General features: G+C 44.2%; 1 protein-coding gene across 1 annotated transcript in view; it reads right to left on the bottom strand.

The window, feature by feature from the left end:
- LOC124552591 (corticotropin-releasing factor-binding protein) overlaps positions 1 to 19,164 on the bottom strand; it is a 1,062,428-nt gene that overhangs the window by 149,632 nt on the left and 893,632 nt on the right. The window contains exon 4 of the mRNA XM_047126916.1: positions 14,760 to 14,962. Coding sequence (XP_046982872.1) covers positions 14,760 to 14,962 — 203 coding nt within the window. The remainder of the gene's footprint in view (positions 1 to 14,759; positions 14,963 to 19,164) is intronic.

Genomic DNA, 19,164 nt, shown 5'->3' with positions numbered 1-19,164 from the left:
GCATTATTGTGGCCAAGACAGACACAAAGCCCATGCCTACTACAGTAGTACAAGTTTATATGCCAACTAGCACTGCAGATGATGAAGAAATTGATGAAATGTATGACGAGATAAAAGAAATTATTCAGGTAGTGAAGGGAGATGAAAATTTAGTAGTCATGGGTGACTGGAATTCGTCAGTAGGAAAAATGAGAGAAGGAAACATAGTAGGTGAATATGGATTGGGGGAAAGAAATGAAAGAGGAAGCCGCCTTGTAGAATTTTGCACAAAGCATAACTTAATCATAGCTAACACTTGGTTCAAGAATCATGAAAGAAGGTTGTATACCTGGAAGAATCCTGGAGATACTAAAAGGTATCAGATAGATTACATAATGCTAAGACAGAGATTTAGGAACCAGGTTTTAAATTGTAAGACATTTCCAGGGGCAGATGTGAATTCTGACCACAATCTATTGGTTATGAACTGCAGATTGAAACTGAAGAAACTGCAAAAAGGCGGGAATTTAAGGAGATGGGACCTGTATAAACTAAAAGAACCAGAGGTTGTACAGAGTTTCAGGGAGAGCATAAGGGAACAATTGACAGGAATGGGGGAAAGAAATACAGTAGAAGAAGAATGGGTAGCTCTGAGGAATGAAGTAGTGAAGGCAGCAGACGATCAAGTAGGTAAAAAGACGAGGGCTAATAGAAATCCTTGGGTAACAGAAGAAATATTGAATTTAATTGATGAAAGGAGAAAATATAAAAATGCAGTAAATGAAGCAGGCAAAAAGGAATACAAACGTCTCAAAAATGAGATCGACAGGAAGTGCAAAATGGCTAAGCAGGGATGGCTAGAGGACAAATGTAAGGATGTAGAGGCTTGTCTCACTAGGGGTAAGATAGATACTGCCTACAGGAAAATTAAAGAGACCTTTGGAGAGAAGAGAACCACTTGTATCAATATCAAGAGCTCAGATGGCAACCCAGTTCTAAGCAAAGAAGGGAAGGCAGAAAGGTGGAAGGAGTATATAGAGGGTTTATACAAGGGCGATGTACTTGAGGACAATATTATGGAAACGGAAGAGGATGTAGATGAAGATGAAATGGGAGATACGATACTGCGTGAAGAGTTTGACAGAGCACTGAAAGACCTGAGTCGAAACAAGGCCCCTGGAGTAGACAACATTCCATTAGAACTACTGATGGCCTTGGGAGAGCAAGTCTGACAAAACTCTACCATCTGGTGAGCAAGATGTATGAGACAGGCGAAATACCCACAGACTTCAAGAAGAATATAATAATTCCAATCCCAAAGAAAGCAGGTGTTGACAGATGTGAAAATTACCGAACTATCAGTTTAATAAGTCACAGCTGCAAAATACTAACGCGAATTCTTTACAGACGAATGGAAAAACTGGTAGAAGCGGACCTCGGAGAAGATCAGTTTGGATTCCGTAGAAATGTTGGAACACGTGAGGCAATACTAACCTTACGACTTATCTTAGAAGAAAGATTAAGAAACGGCAAACCTACGTTTCTAGCATTTGTAGACTTAGAGAAAGCTTTTGACAACGTTAACTGGAATACTCTCTTTCAAATTCTGAAGGTGGCAGGGGTAAAATACAGGGAGCGAAAGGCTATTTACAATTTGTACAGAAACCAGATGGCAGTTATAAGAGTCGAGGGGCATGAAAGGGAAGCAGTGTTGGGAAAGGAGTGAGACAGGGTTGTAGCCTATCCGCGATGTTATTCAATCTGTATATTGAGCAAGCAGTAAAGGAAACAAATGAAAAATTCGGAGTAGGTATTAAAATCCATGGAGAAGAAATAAAAACTTTGAGGTTTGCCGATGACATTGTAATTCTGTCAGAGACAGCAAAGGACTTGGAAGAGCAGTTGAACGGAATGGACAGTGTCTTGAAAGGAGGATATAAGATGAACATCAACAAAAGCAAAACGAGGATAATGGAATGTAGTCAAATTAAATCTGGTGATGCTGAGGGGATTAGATTAGGAAATGAGACACTTAAAGTAGTAATGGAGTTTTGCTATTTAGGGAGTAAAATAACTGATGATGGTCGAAGTAGAGAGGATATAAAATGTAGACTGGCAATGGCAAGGAAATCGTTTCTGAAGAAGAGAAATTTGTTAACATCGAGTATAGATTTAAGTGTCAGGAAGTCGTTTCTGAAAGTATTTGTATGGAGTGTAGCCATGTATGGAAGTGAAACATGGACGATAACCAGTTTGGACAAGAAGAGAATAGAAGCTTTCGAAATGTGGTGCTACAGAAGAATGCTGAAGATAAGGTGGGTAGATCACGTAACTAATGAGGAGGTATTGAATAGGATTGGGGAGAAGAGAAGTTTGTGGCACAACTTGACTAGAAGAAGGTATCGGTTGGTAGGACATGTTTTGAGGCATCAAGGGATCACAAATTTAGCATTGGAGGGCAGCGTGGAGGGTAAAAATCGTAGGGGGAGACCAAGAGATCAATACACTAAGCAGATTCAGAAGGATGTAGGTTGCAGTAGGTACTGGGAGATGAAGCAGCTTGCACAGGATAGAGTAGCATGGAGAGCTGCATCAAACCAGTCTCAGGACTGAAGACAACAACAACAACAACAACAACAACTAAGACGGCGGTCGCCTTCGACCGTGTTAATCAGATTTTTCTCCAAGTCTGGTGTCCGAACATTTAAGGTGCGACCTTGAAGATTTCCTGCTTACTGAAACGACCCTGTCTCAGACAAACGGCAAAACACTGTTGAAAGCCCTGAATGCTGCGGTGGTTGTCGGCGGGGATGGGTCTCCTGATACAACCTCGCTGCCCGCCGCACGTTGTTATTTCTCTTTCCTAAAGACCGGAAAGTAGCACAGGTCACACCAATATTCAAGAAAGGAAATAGGAGTAACCCATTGAATTACAGACCCATATCACTGACAATTTGCAGTACGATTTTGGGGCATATACTGTACTCGAACATTATGAATCACCTTGAAGAAAATGACGTACTGATACATAACCAACACGGCTTCAGAAAATATCGTTCTTGTGCAATACAGCTAGCTCTTTCTTCACATGAAGTAATGAGTGCTGTCGACAAGGGATCTCAGATCGATTCCATATTCCTAGATTCGCAGAAGGCTTTTGATACCGTTCCTCACAAGCCATTATTAAATTGCGTGCATATGGAGTATCGGCTCAGTTGTGTGACTGGATTCGTGATTTCCTCTGAGAGTGGTCACAGGTCGTAGTCATAGACGGTAAATCGTCGAGTAGAACAGAAGTTATATCTGGCTTTCCTGCCAGGTAGCTTCATAGGCCCTCTGCTGTTCCTGATTTACATAAATGATCTAGGTGATAATCTGAGCAGCCCGCTTAGATTGTTTGCAGATGACGCTGAAAATTTCCGTACAGTAAAATAGACGATCAATTCCAATTACAAAATGATCTAGACACAATTTTTGTGTGGTGCGAAAAGTGGTAATTAGCACTAAACAGAGAAAAGTGCGAGGTCATCCACATGGGTACTAAAAGAAATCGGATAAATTTTGATTATACGATAAATCGCACAAATCTGAGGTCTGTCAATTCGACTAAATACCTAGGAATTACAGTTACGAACAACTTAAATTGGAAAGACCACATAGATAATATTGTGGGGAAAGCGAAACAAAGACTGCGCTTTGTTGGCAGAACACGTAGAAGATGCGACAAACCCACTAAAGAGACAGCCTACATTACACTTGTCCGTCCTCTGCTGGAATATTGCCTTACCACGGAGGATTGACGGAGGTCATAGAAAAAGTGCAAAGAAGGGCAGCTGGTTTCGTGTTATCGCGCAATAGGGGTGAGAGTGTCACTGGTATGATACGCGAGTTGGGGTGGCAGTGACTGAAACAAAGGCGGTTTTCTTTGCGGCGAGATCTATTTACGATATTTGAAACACCAACTTTCTCTTCCGAATGCGTAAATATTTTGTTGATACCCACCTACGTAGGGAGAAATGATCATCATAATAAAATAAGAGAAATCAGAACTCGAACGGAAAGATTTAGGTGTTCCTTTTTCCCACGCGCCATTGGAGAGTGGAATGGTAGAGAAGTAGTGTGAAAATGGTTCGATGAACCCTCTGCCAGGCACTCAAGTGTGAATTGCAGGGTAACCATGTAGATAGATGCAGATGAGGTAAACACCACGTCGGCAAGCTCTCAACTCGAATACGAAACCTTTGTGTACAATGCTGTAACACATCCACTACAAGGCCAATCAGCAAGAGGTGAATCGGACACAACATTACCAATTACCAGGAGTGGGCGCTAGGGCGTGACGCGTGAGGAGCTACCACCCTCTAGGAGGAAACCATGCATACTGTAACTGTGGCTCCGTGGAATAGACCGTATTAGACCGCAGTCTCTGTAACTGAGTATTACTGAATAAATGGCCTCTAGCATGGAAACCATGCGTTTCCCGACGTAAGTTCATTGCACATTTTTGTTCCGACTTCTCTCATCGATCAGTCCCTGGAGTTCATACACAGTGGAAAAAATTTATAAGGGGTGAACAAAAAGTTTCCGTCTGAAGACGGTACAGTCCAGAATCGGTATGCCAATCAGACACAACTGCTGAGAGTAACGAGGCATCGTCCCACCGACGCACGATGTTGACGATATCCGAACATCGTTTCCTGCTGCGTGAAGAAGTCTGCACATCTTCGTCCAACAGGAACAGTCGACCATTCAAGACCTTTTTAAAGTGCGCGAAGGCGTGATAGTCGGATGGGGAAAGATCAGGACTATAGCACGAGTGCTGGAATGTCTCTACATCTACACGGTTAGTCTGCAATTCACACTTAAGTGCCAGGCGAACCGTTTTCATACTACTTCTCTACCATTCCACTCTCGAATGGCGCGTGGGAAAAAGGAACACCTAAATCTTTCCGTTCGACCTCTGATTTCTCTTATTTTATTATGATGATCATTTGTCCCTACGTAGGTGGGTGTCAACAAAACATTTTCGCATTCGGAAGAGAAAGTTGATGATTGAAATTTCGTAAGTAGTTCTCCCCGCAAAGAAGACTGCCTTTGTTTTAGAGACTGCCAGCCCAACTCGCGTATCATATCAGTGACACTCTCACCCCCATTGCACGATAACACGAAACGAGATGCCCTTCTTTGGACATTTTCGATGTCCTCCGTCAATCCTACCTGGTAAGGATCCCACACCGCGTAGCAATATTCCAGCAGAGAACGGACAAGTGTAATGTAGGCTGTCTCATTAGTGGGTTTGTCGCATCTTCTAAGTGTTCTGCCAACAAAACGCAGTCTTTGTTTCGCCTTCCCCACAATATTAATGGTTCAATTGGCTCTGAGCACTATGGGTTCAAATGGCTCTGAGCACTATGGGACTCAACTGCTGAGGTCATTAGTCCCCTAGAACTTAGAACTAGTTAAACCTAACTAACCTAAGGACATCACAAACATCCATGCCCGAGGCAGGATTCGAATCTGCGACCGTAACGGTCGCGCGGTTCCAGACTGAAGCGCCTAGAACCGCTCGGCCACAACGGCCGGCCCCACAATATTATCTATGTCGTCTTTCCAATTTAAGTTGCTCGTAATTGTAATTCCTAGGTATTTAGTCGAATTGACAGCCCTTACATTTGTGCGATTTATCATATACCCTAGATTCATCTGATTTCTTTTAGTACCCATGTGGATGACCTCGCACTTTTCTTTGTTTAGCGCCAATTGCCACTTATCGCACCACACAGAAATTCTCTCTAGATCATTTTGTAATTGGAACTGATCGTCTGATGATTTTACTACATGGTAAATTACAGCGTCATCTGCAAATAATCTAAGGGGGCTGCACAAATTATCACCTAGATCATTTATGTAAATCAATATCAGCAGAGGGCCAATGACACTACCCCGTGGAACGCCAGATATCACATATCACTTCTGTTCTACTCGATGATTTAGCGTCCATCACTACGAACTGTGACATCTCCGAGAGGAAATCACGAATCCAGTCACACAACTGAGACGGTACTCTATATGCACGCAATTCCCCCACTTGATTTGGCGTAACTTTTGCTGGCCTCCCAGATCGACCTGTGTGTCGTGTCGAATCGCCATCAGGACGGAACTTGGCGCACCATTCCACAACAGCAGTTTTCTAGAGACAGTCTACCCCATCCACATTCCTCATTCTCCGATGGATGTTCACTAGTGTTTTCCCTTCATCAAGGAAAAGAAAAAAAGAATAATAGCACATTGGTCCTGTTTGGACGCATTTGGTAATAACGTCGCCATAGTTCACTTTTCCACTTTTGTTTGTTTTGTTTTGCTTTAGGGTGCAAAAAACAAGTGGGTTCATACGCGCTCAAGTCAAAACTATAGAAAACGAACAAAGGGAGGAGTTAAACGACTACGTCAGTCCCAATGGACAGAATAGAAGACAGCTAAAATCAGACACGTGGAAAAAGGGCTAAAAAAACATGCAGAAATGGAAGTCCAAAACCAAAAATTAAATAGGCTTCGCCAATGTACCCACACGGGAAAGAGACTAATCCCTTGCCTACATGTTGGTGCTTCTATGCCAGCATCAAAGTTGTGCTGTCTTGCGTATACTGCCGGCCGTTGTGGCCGAGCGGGTGTGGCCGAGCGGTTCTAGGCGCTTCAGTCTGGAGGGACTGCGCGACCGCTACGGTCGCAGTTTCCAATCCTGCCTCGGGCATGGATGTGTGTGATGTCCTTAGGTTAGTAAGGTTTAAGTAGTTCTATGTTCTAGGGTACTGATGACCTCAGATGTTATGTCCCATAATCCTCAGAGCCATTTGAACCATTTTTGTTGCGTATACTCTGCAACAACGCCCTCAAACTGAAATTTCTTGATCGCTCCTTACATATAAGGATACAAAACAAATTGTCCTTCGTTGTCATGGGTACAAAGCAAACAAATTAATGAAATTATAATGAAATCCAGACCTTTAGCTGCTTACAGGCTTTGATAAATATCAATGGGGATTTCATTATAATATCATTCTTCGAGAGCTGCAAGATCACCAATGGTATCTGTACAGATACCAGCTTCATGAACGAATAAATAGTCTATAAACCAATCGATTATAAGTTTCAAAGAAAAAATGACGGTGGCAGGAGTCACAGAACAATTCTTGCCATCAGTTACCTCTGCCACCTGTTAGTGGAGTCCGAACAATCAAAGTCCTTTCGGCCGGTGAGTGCCGGCAACTACAGCTGACAGTCCAAGTTTCATTTAAGAATACGTTTTAGAGCTCTGGTCCCACGGGAGGCCCAGTTGGAGGAGGCGAAGTTCCCTGGCCGACGTTTGGTCACTTGTAATGGCCGCGGTGAGCTATCTTTCAGATTGGACTGCTGCTGGATGCGCGAATTGTAGATACTGATGGTCGATCTGAGTCAGAACTCCTTGCAGTGGTTCAGCGAACTGCACTGCCAGAGTATGGCCGGGCGCCGAACTGAACACACACCCAGGGGGAGTGGTATCTCCTCGATACTCGGTTGGCACGTGTTTTCAGAGGCAAAGTGGCTCTTCTCCCCATGGCACTGTCCGGGATGCAGGCGCCGCACGTCTCGTAACTGGTATGTCTCGTGCTGAAGTTAGAGCCACACTTCTCCATGGCACTAGCTACAAAGGCTGATATTTTTAAAAATAGTGGGAATCGGATATATTGATATTTAGCATAATATCATGTTTAGCCCTCGATATATCAAAAATATTATCGATATGTCGGTGTGCCGACGATTAAAGTGCCGACGATTAAAGTGCCGACGATTAAAGTGCCGACGATTAAAGTGCCGACGATTAAAGTGCCGACGATTAAAGTACCGACGATTAAAGTGCCGACGATTAAAGTGCCGACGATTAAAGCGCCGACGATGAAAGTGCCCACGATGAAAGCGCCCACGATGAAAGCGCCGACGATGAAAGCGCCGACGATGAAAGCGCCGACGATGAAAGCGCCGACGATGAAAGCGCCGACGATGAAAGCGCCGACGATGAAAGCGCCGACGATGAAAGCGACGACGATGAAAGCGACGACGATGAAAGCGACGACGATGAAAGCGCCGACGATGAGAGCGCCGGCGATGAAAGGGCCGGCGACGAAAGGGCCGGCGACGAAAGGGCCGGCGACGAAAGGGCCGGCGACGAAAGGGCCGGCGACGAAAGGGCCGGCGACGAAAGGGCCGGCGATGAAAGTATCGACGAAGAAAGTATCGACATACCAACGACAAAAAAGAAAAAAAAACAAAAGAAAAAAAACGGCTGCACATTGGAAGTATACTGTCAGTTTTAGAGCTGTATATTTAAGTATTGATTTATTATTAGACATTCTGATCATTAACAAGCTAGTAGCCTGCCTGTAATTAGAGCAAGAATTGAAGGGAAAATGATGCTTGTTCGGGCCTGGTGGTAACCACTTTGCTAGCATGATAACTGCAGGGTAAGCGGCACAATCAAAGGTGTCCGATGGGTCCGTCGCTCGGTTTCGTCACATACCGGATTTGTCGGGTGTCGACTTGCCTGTTTCCCCATTCCTGCAAATTCCAGCGACCTAGCGATTGTAGTGTCAAAATTACGTGGAGAAGTTGAACGTTACAGTTTCTTTTGGTAGCCCCGAGCGCCGATTACGTTAGCATTTCCCCTCATGTGTCTCAGCCCACCGCAAAGACCAGTCTCGTCATTTAGATTTTTATTCATCAGTTTCAGAAACTGTTTCTGAAACACGCCGATATGAAGAAATAACACACAAGTTGCGTTAAGAATTATTCTTTGTGCCTTGTATACTTGCTTCACACAGTCAAAGAGAATGACAGGACGTGATAAAAGCTCAGAAAGTAGTAACACTTCTTCACATACTGAAAGTAAAATTATGTTCCAAAAGACCAAGTTCAAATATTTATCGGAAATTGCGAAAAGACAATTATAAAATAAAAATATCGACTCTCGATATTGCCGTTTCGATATCAATATATCGATGGAAAAAATATCGCTGGTTCGATATTTTAACAACAGCTCTTGTGTCGGCTGTTGATACACTTCAAAACAGACAGACACGTTTCGAACACAAACCAGCTTGTTGTGGACACGCCGTGCCTGGCCTACTGTTGACGTCTGGGTCTGTCAAACGAGTGACGCCTGCAGAGTCAGAGCACAGGCAATTTGGCGACCACGTCTGTGCAGCGGGTAGCCCTAACTACAGGGGTAAGCCTGGGCTACATCGTAAATTCCATGCAAAAGTTTTGGCGAGTACGTCGGTACCGATCGACTGCCATGTCGTCCTCCACCACTGGCGTCATTGGATGTCATATGCACGGGTGTGGGGTTAGCACACTGCTCTCCCGGCTGTTGTCAATTTTAGAGACCTAAAGCTGCTACTTCACAAGTAGAATCGTGAGGCTCAGAGCATCGCGTTCCAGTCCTCCCAAGGCAAAATCCATGGCAGTACCGGCAATCGAAACCGCATCTTCCGCAAGGCAATCAGCCGCGCTGCCCGTCAGCTGTGGAGTTAGCTAATACAGGTGCGTTACCTTTACCAATTACATTCATTGATATCACGCAAACAAAGGAACAACTGACCATATAGCAAAGGACTGTGCGGTTCATCGGTATCTAAACTTAACAAACCGCTGCGAAGTACGTCACAGGCTGCTCCCCACTGCACCAATTATTACGGTTTCTTCTCGTTCCACTCTTGCATAAAGCGCAGGGAGGAAAATGGATCTGATTGCGCTGTAATTAGACTAACAAGAAGAAGTCGCCAGCGGTGCGACTGGGTTTTTGAAACTGTCTATACGGTGATGTAGGTTAAGATCCCAGATATGACACACTGCAGTCATTCAGCCTGGTGGGTCCTCGCTCGCGAGTAATCGATGAAAAAAATTCAGAATTTAGTGTAATACTTAATAGCGTTAGAGAAAGTTACATAACCTAGTTCGAATCCGTGGCGTACTGGACAGGATAACAGCTTTGCACGCAGGTGGCTATGGATCCGTACATCATAGGGTGCAATAACATTTTTTGATTTTTAAATCTTTATCGAAATTACCTCGATCATCAATTTTAGTCAATTAATCGTTTGAAATGTAATTTTTTATTTCTATTCTTTTGTCACATCATTTTATCACTTTTTTTAATTTTTACTTTATAGCATTCTTTTTCCAATCGGAATTTTTATGAATATGAATTCAATTATGTTTGCCTATTATAATATACAATTATCTGAAAAATCCGATCTGTCAGTTACAGAAAAATAAGAAATAATCTATTTATATTTGTGCAATGGTGAGAAAAATGTAGTTTTGTTACCAGTTGCTCGGCCACTATTGACCTGACGTTTTCAGTTGGTGAGAGATCTGGAGAATGTGCTGCACAGAACAGCAGTCGAACATTTTCTGTATCCAGAAACGCCCGTACAGGACCTGCAATATGCGGCATGCGGTCGTGCATTATCATGCTGAAATGTAGGGTTTCGGAGGGATCGAATGAAGGGTAGAGCCACGGGTCGTAAAACATCTGAAATGTAACGTCCACTGTTCAAAGTGCCGTCGATGCGAACAAGAGGTGACCGAGACGTGTAACCAATGGCACCCCATACCATCACGCCGGGTGATACGCCAGTATGGCGATGACAAATGCGCGCTTCCAATGTGCGTTCACCGCGATGTCGACAAACACGGATGCGACCATGACGAAGCTGTAAACAGAACCTGGATTCATCCGAAAAAATGACGTTTTGCCATTCGTGCACCCAGGTTCGTCGTTGAGTACACCATCGCAGGCGCTCCTGTCTGTGATGCAGCCACGGTCTCCGAGCTGAAAGTCCATGCTGCTGCAAACGTCGCCGAACTGTTCGTGCAGATGGTTGTTGTCTTGCAAATGCCCCATCTGCTGACTCAGGGATCGAGACGTGGCTGCACGATCCGTTACAGCCATGCGGATAAGATGCCTGTCATCTCGTCTGCTAGTGATACGAGGCCGTTGGTGTCCAGCACGGCGTTCCGTATTACCCTCCTGAACTCACCGATTCCATATTCTGTTAACAGTCACTGGATCTTGACCAACGCATTTCTCCTCCTTACACGAGGCATCACAACAACGTTTCACCAGGCAACGCCGGTCAATTGTTGTTCGTGTATGAGAAATCGGTTGGAAACTTTCGTCATGTCAGGACGTTGTAGGTGTCGCCGCCGGCGCCAACCTTGTGTGAATGCTCTGAAAAGCTAATAATATGCATATCACAACATCTACTTCCTGTCGGTTAAATTTCGTGTCTGTAGCACGTCATCTTCGTGGTGTAGCAATTTTAATGGCCAGTAGTGTAGTTGTCAGAATTTCGATGTGTCATACAACATAGTGTGACCAGTGTCAATACAGTGCTCTTCCACTGCCGACTTGTTAGGTTGTAAAAGTCGTGTGTGGCTCCGGTGTTCTGCACATCTTTGTTGGACAGTAAAAGTTGTTTGTCCAATGTAAGAAAGGCCACATTCACACGGAATTTTGTAAGCTCCAGATTTTCGGAGCATCTTTGACGAGTGCAGCTGTCTTGGGTGGAGGAAGAAAAATGAATTTTACTTTGTGTCTGCTGAGAATCCGTCCTATTTTTGATGAGAGGCTACCGACATATGGCAGGAAGGCCATTGATTTAAAGGTTTCTTCGTCTTCTTCTGCTTTGTGACCTCTTTCGATTTCATTTTCAGTGTCCTCTGTATTTGCTGTCTTCAAAGACTCTTTGTAAGTGGGGAAGTTCATCTTGTAGATTGCTTTCGTCAGAAATAATATGCGCTCTATGGGTCAAAGTCATCTTCGTGGTGTAGCAATTTTAATGGCCAGTGACGTATTTCTCACAACTCTTTCTTGATGTTGTGATTTTTTTCGGCTACGTACAACATAATTTGTGTGTTTTGCTTCCTCCATAAAATTGTTGTGGAGCCACGACCAGCTTGCAAAGTTTATGGTTGACATCTTGGCTACACGGTTTCGTGGGGTCTGCGCCACACTCCAACCCTACCATCAGCTCTTAATAACTCAAATCGGGACTTATCTGACCAGGTCACGGTTTTCCAGCCGTCTATGGTGCAAGCAATATGGTCACGAGACCAGGAGAGGCGCTGCAGGCGATGTCGTGATGTTCGCAAAGGCACTGGCATCGGTCGTCTGCTGCCAGAGCCCATTAACTCCAAATTTCGCCGCACTGTCCAGACAAATAGGTTCGTCGTACGTCCCACATTGACTTCTGCGATTATTTCACGCAGTGTTGCTTGTTTATTAGAACTGGCAACTCTAGCAAACGCCGCTGCTCTCGGTTGTTATGTGAAGGACGTCCGCTACTGCGCTGCCTGTGGTTAAAGGTAATGCCTGAAATCTGGTATTCGCGGCACATTCATGACGCTGTCGATCTCGGATTACTGACTTCTCTAACGAATTCCGAAATGAAATCTCCCATGCGTGTAACTCCAACTACCACTTCGCGTTCAAAGTCTGTTGACTGCCGTCGAATGGCAATAATCACGTCGCTAAGGTTTTCACACGAATCACCTGAGTACAGTTATCAGCTCCGCCAATAAAGTGCCCTTTAATGCCTTGTGTATGCGATACTACCGCCCTTTGTATACAGCGTGGTCCATTGATCGTGACCGCTCCAAATATCTCACGAAATAATCGTCAAACGAAAAAACTACAAAGAACGAAACTCGTCCAGCTTGAAGGGGGAAACCAGATGGCGCTATGGTTAGTCCGCTAGATGGCGCTGCCATAGGTCAAACGGATATCAACTGCGTTTTTTAAATAGGAACCCCCATTTTTTATCACATATTCGTGTAGTACGTAAAGAAATATGAATGTTTTAGTTGGACCACTTTTTTCGATTTGTGACAGGTGGCGCTGTAATAGTCACAAACATGGCTTGCAATTTTAGACGAACAGTTGGTAACAGGTAGGTTTTTTAAATTAAAATACAGAACGTAGGTACGTTTAAACATTTTATTTCGGTTGTTCCAATGTAATACATGTACCTTTGTGAACTTATCATTTCTGAAAACGCATGCTGTTATAGGGTCTTTACCCGTAAACACCACGTTAATGCAATAAATGCTCAAAATGATCTACGTCGACCTCAATGCATTTGGCAATACGTGCAACGACATTCCTCTCAACAGCGAGTAGTTCGCGTTCCGTAATGTTCGCACATGCACTGACAATGCGCTGACGCATGTTGTCAGGCGTTGTCGGTGGATCACGATAGCAAATATCCTTCAACTTTCCCCACAGGAAGAAATCCGGGGACGTCAGATCCGGTGAACGTTCGGGCCATGCTTCGACGAACAATCCACCTGCGATGAAATATGCTATTCAATGCCGCTTCAACCGCACGCGAGCTATGCGCCGGACATCCATCATGTTGGAAGTACATCGCCAATCTGTTATGCAGTGAAATATCTTGTAGTAACATCTGTAGGACATTACGTAGGAAGTCAGCATACATTGCACCATTTAGATTGCTATCCATAAAATGTGGGCAAGTTATCCCTCTTCCCATAATGCCGAACCATACATTAACCCGCCAAGGTCGCTGATGTTCCACTTGTCGCACCCATCGTGGATTTTCCGTTGCCCAATAGTGCGTAATATGCCGGTTTACGTTACCGCTGTTGCTGAATGACGCTTAGTCGCTAAATAGAAAGCGTGCAAAAAAATCTGTCATCGTCCCGTAATTTCTCTTGTGCCCAGTGACAGAACTGTACAAGACGTTCAAAGTCGTCCCCATGCAATTCCTGGTGCATAGAAATATGGTACGGATACAATAGATGTTGATGTAGCGTTCTCAACACGGACGTTTTTGAGATTCCCGATTCTCACGCAATTTGTGTGCTACTGATGTGCTATTTAGCCGCGATAGCAGCTAAAGCACCTACTTGGGCATCATAAGTTGTTGCAGGTCGTGGTTGAGGTTTCACTTGTGGCTGAACATTTCCTGTTTCCTGAAATAACGCAACTATCCAGCGAACGGTCCGGACACTTGGATGGTGTCGTCCAGGATACCGAGCAGCATACATATCACACGCCCGTTGGGCATTTTGATCACAATAGCCATACATCAACACGATATAGACATTTTCCGCAATTGGTAAACGGTCCATTTTAACACGCGTAATGTATCACGAAGCAAACACCGTCCGCACTGGCGGGATGTTACGTGATACAACGTACTTATACGTTTGTCACTATTACAGCGTCATCCATCACAAAGCGAAAAAAGTGGTCCAATTAAAACATTCGTATTTATTTACGTACTACACGAATACGTAATAAAAAATTGGGGTTGCTATTTCAAAAAACGCAGTTGATATCCGTTTGACCTATGGTAGCGCCATCTAGCAGGCCAACCATAGCGCCATCTGGTTTCCCCCTTCAAGCCAGACGAGTTTCGTTCTTTGTAGTTTTTTCGTTTGATGCTTATTTCGTGAGATATTTAGCTGGATCACTATCAATGGACCACCCTGTATGTGCATGTAGCTACTCCATGACTTTCATCAAGTCAGTGTATTCTTGTCATAGTGGAAGTCGCAGAAAATCTAGAGTCAATACTGTTCACAGTGGGGCAGCATTGTGGCCTAACAAAATTTAACAACTTTTGAGTAGAGATGTAACAAACTTTCCAGAACCGCGCGGCGCAGCTGTGCGTAGTTAACTGTATTGTGCTGTACGTCGTGTTGCGTGTACTCACCGAGACGAGTCCGCCGGTCTCGCAGGGAACGTCCAGGAAGTCAAAGTGCACCTCGATGGCCCTGTCGGGGTCTGCGAGCAGGTAGACGCCGCACACCGGCACCTCGGGGGCAGCGCCGGGCGTCAGGACGCCGTGCGGGGGCGGCGGGGGCGGGCCCGCCTTGTAGAAGAACTGGCCTCCCTCCGAAGTCACCGTTACGCAGTCTGCAGGCACACAGAGCAAATAGCGCTGTCAGCAAAACGTCTCCGCCTCTAGTGTGTAAACCCCAACTCCACAGGAAACTTTATCTCATATAATGATAGAAGCTGAAGAAATGAACTAAAATTTGTGTCACGGCCACACTTGAATACGGCTCCCCTTCTTGCTACATAGAGGTGCTAGCCATTACACCACCGTGACGGCAGGGTGTTATTCCAGTACCAGAGAGCCTCGGCAATACTGCTGATTTCATCATCATCATCATCTTAGATAGTTTCCAGCCTCTGGCCGGGTCTGTATGGAACATAGGCCTCTTCCATTGTCTTCTGTCTTGACACCATCTCTCCGTTTTCACCTTGGTCCAGTCTTCTCCTTTCTTCTGGACGCATTCCTCTACTCCTTTCAGCCATCTGTCTCTCTGTCTTCCTCTTAGTCTCTTTCCTTCCAGTTCCATCTCGTGTGTCTGCCTGGGTATCCTCTTCTCCTCCATTCTCTTAACGTGTCCATACCTTCTCAGCCGTGATTTCTCTGTCTCGCATGACACCTTTGTGATATGGAATCATGCTGAAGAGGAACTGAGTGATTTTTTGGTGCACATAAACAGTTTCAATCCAAAGATACAATTCACCATGGAGAAAGAGAGTAATGGACAACTCAATTTTTTGGATGTATTGGTTGTTAAACGGGCAGATGGGACTTTAGGGCGCAAGGTATATAGGAAAGACACACACGCCGATCGTTACCTACATAAGGATTCGTATCATCATCCTAGGCAGAAGAGAGGAGTCATAAAAGCTTTAGTGGACAGAGCTAATAGCATCTATGAGCCAATTTACTTGCACAATCAATTAAGCCATTTGCGAACAGCTTTCAAGAGAAATGGGTACACTGACAAGGAAATAGATCGAGCACTCCACCCTAGAAGAAAAGTGTCCGAAAATACACGACAACAACAACCGTCGGCTGGAAAAGTAGCTACCCCAGGTGTGTATAAAATTCCGTGTAGCTGGAGCATGGTTTATATTGGAACAACTAGAAGGAGTGTTAATACCCGCCTAACAGAACACAAAAGCAACTATAGATTGGGACAGATTGACAAATCAGCTGTAGCGGAACACGTTTTCAAAGACGGTGATCACGAAATAAAATTTAGTGAGACAAACGTGATAGCTAGGACCTCACATTATTATACCCGCATGTATAGAGAAGCTATAGAAATCTACAAGCACGGAAATAATTTTAATAGAAAAGAAGAAGGATTAAAATTAGACAAGATATGGCGGTCGACCTTGTACCAACGAAGTGACAATCGATTACCTGTAATCGAGAGAGATGGCACTAGCCAGAGATAGTTTTAAAGTCGAAAGCACGTGACGAGTGGTGGCGCCATCTAAGCGCTCTATATAAGCGGGACCTCCAGCGCCTAGCAGCCAGTCGCCAACTCACCTCGTAAGATGTTGCCCGCAGTAGGCAACGAAACGTCAGGAAGGAGTAGTAGTTTTATATATGGACCACGGCAATTCAGCCCGGAAGTTTTAGTTGATGCTGTTTATCTTTGTCACTCCAATACTGTTTCTCAAAAATTTCATCTCTCTAGCTTGTACTTTGCTTTTCTCTCTTCTTTTCACAACCCAGGCTTCTGATACATATGTCAGGATCGGGACATAATACGACCGGTATACAACTTTTTTACTGATTTGGGGTCCATCCTTGCTCCATATCAGGCTTCTGGCACTCTTCCGAAATGCTTCTGCTTTTCTGCCCCGCTAGTTTATTTCTCTGTCGTTTTTTCAGTCTTCCTATATCAGGCTTTCTAGGTACTTGAAACTCTCCACTCTTCTCAATCGTTCTCCACCAATTGTTATTCCCGTTGTTCCTCTCTCCTTCTTTCTTGTTGTGATAATCACGCCACTGCCGATTTCAGGAGGGGGAAAGAAAAAAATGGTTCAAATGGCTCTGAGCACTATGGGACTCAACTGCTGTGGTCATTAGTCCCCTAGAACTTAGAACTACTTAAACCTAACTAACCTAAAGACATCACACACATCCATGCCCGAGGCAGGACTCGAACCTGCGACCGTAGCAGTCGCACGGTTCCGGACTGCGCGCCTAGAACTGCGAGACCACCGCGGCCGGCAGGGGGAAAGAGGTTGAAGTGGTGAACTTAAGTCCGTGTTAGGGAGGGCAGTGGACTAGGGTCATCCGTTCAGCTGTACAACCTATACCGCTCTGGTGCTGTAATGGATAGAACATCTGCCGGGTAACCAGGATACCTGGGTTCAATTCCTGTCTGTACCACGAATTTCAATTCATTTCCTCAGTTTCTGTTATTATCGAAGATTAAGTTGAGACTCATATGTCTCAAGGAAAATGTAATTCTATCAGATACACAGAAAACATCGTTCAGGGATGTTTCCTGAATCTCTGTTAGGGAGACCGGAAAGTAATGCATTTAATGCATTAAATTTAAACAGATAAATTAATAACAAGTATTTATTTTCATTCAGTGATGCAATCACGCTCGTTATCGGCAATCTTTTGCCATCTAGTGTGCAAATTTTCAATACTACATCGATAAAAATCAGTTAGTGTCTGAGCAAAATATCTGTAAATGGCTTTTTTGATATCCTCCACCTTTTCTTGACACTTAGAGAATGTTGTAGCGAGTGGAATAAGGGGAAACACACGTGAGTTTCAGAGTGCAACCAGGGGTCTAGCTAGTAAAGTGACTGTGCGTGCGAAGTGAACAAGAATGGGGTACAAGCTACGGCAGGTCTTCACAAGATATACATTTATGTCGTCAGTGCTAAGCAACACTTGAGGTGGCGTAAAGAGCGATACAGCTAGGCAGTGGATGACTGGAAAAGATTCGTTCACAGCGATGTTGTCTGTAATACAACACACAGTCGCCATTAATTTTTATTTTATAATTGTTGTCGCCTACTTTCTCCCAAATAAACAGATACTCGTCTGCATTCAGCTTCTTCTTTCTTCTCGCAGACAAATTAAACTGCTTGTCTGGAACCAAGGTACCATAGGGAACCTTGGCTATTACTCCTGTACTCTCTGCTATACTCAAAGTTCACAGCAGTCTGCATGCTTCCCCCATACTACAGCCAAAGTCAACCAGGTACTGCCTCCAAATACAGCACTAACATCAAATGTGAACTGCATTCTCAGTCCACGAAAGACATTTGGATCACCAATAAGCTGCTGCTGCTGCTGCGGCAATCCGATGAGACGGTTTGGGTTTCTCGAATGGTTGGAGAATATTAACTGTCATCATGTGTAGTGGCAACTGTGAAGCACGGGGAGGGAGTGTTACGGTGTGTTCGTGTCAGGCATACCACTCCTTCCTCCCCCTCTCCTTGCCCTGCTGCGATGAATAAAACGGTACACCCGGGAGAATACGAACATATTTTTCAGGACAATGCAGTGCGTAAGGTAGAGGAACAGTCCGGAGATATTTATATAAATGATATGCCTTCTAGTATTACAGGTGATTCAAAAATATTTCTGTTTGCTGATGTCACCAGCTTGGTAGTGAAGGATCTTGTGTGTCATATTGAAACAGTATCAAATAATGTAGTTCATGAAATAAGTTCGTGGCTTGTGGAAAATAATTTGATGCTAATTCACAGTAAGACTCAGTTTTTACAGTTTCTAACTCACAATTCAACAAGAACCGATATTTTGATCAGACAGAATGGGCATATTATAAGCGAGACGGAACAGTCAAGTTCCTAGGCGTTCGGATAGATAGTAAGCTGTTGTGGAAAGCCCATGTCCAGGATCTTGTTCAGAAACTAAACGCTGCTTTATTTACCATTAGAACAGTATCTGAAATAAGTGACAGTTCAACACGAAAAGTAGTCTACTTCGCATATTTTCATACGCTTATGTCGTATGGAATTATTTTTTGGGGTAATTCTTCTGATTCAAAAAGGGTATTTTCGGCTCAAAAACGGGCTGTTCGAGTTATATGTGGTGTAAGTTCGAGAACCTCTTGTCGACCCCTATTCAAAGTCTGGGAATTCTGACACTGCCCTCACAGTACATATTTTCTTTAATGTCGTTTGTTGTTAGCAATATTAGCAATATTAGCCTATTCCCAAGAGTTAGCAGCTTTCACTCAGTTAATACTAGGCAGAAATCAAATCTGTATGTGGAATGCACTTCTTTGACTCTTGTGCAGAAAGGAGCTCAG

The sequence above is a fragment of the Schistocerca americana genome, chromosome 10 (genome assembly GCF_021461395.2).
Source record: "Schistocerca americana isolate TAMUIC-IGC-003095 chromosome 10, iqSchAmer2.1, whole genome shotgun sequence".
NCBI classification, from domain to species: Eukaryota; Metazoa; Arthropoda; class Insecta; order Orthoptera; family Acrididae; genus Schistocerca; species Schistocerca americana.
Note: the sequence above shows the minus strand (reverse complement) of the source record. Positions and strands in the feature narration are given on the sequence as shown.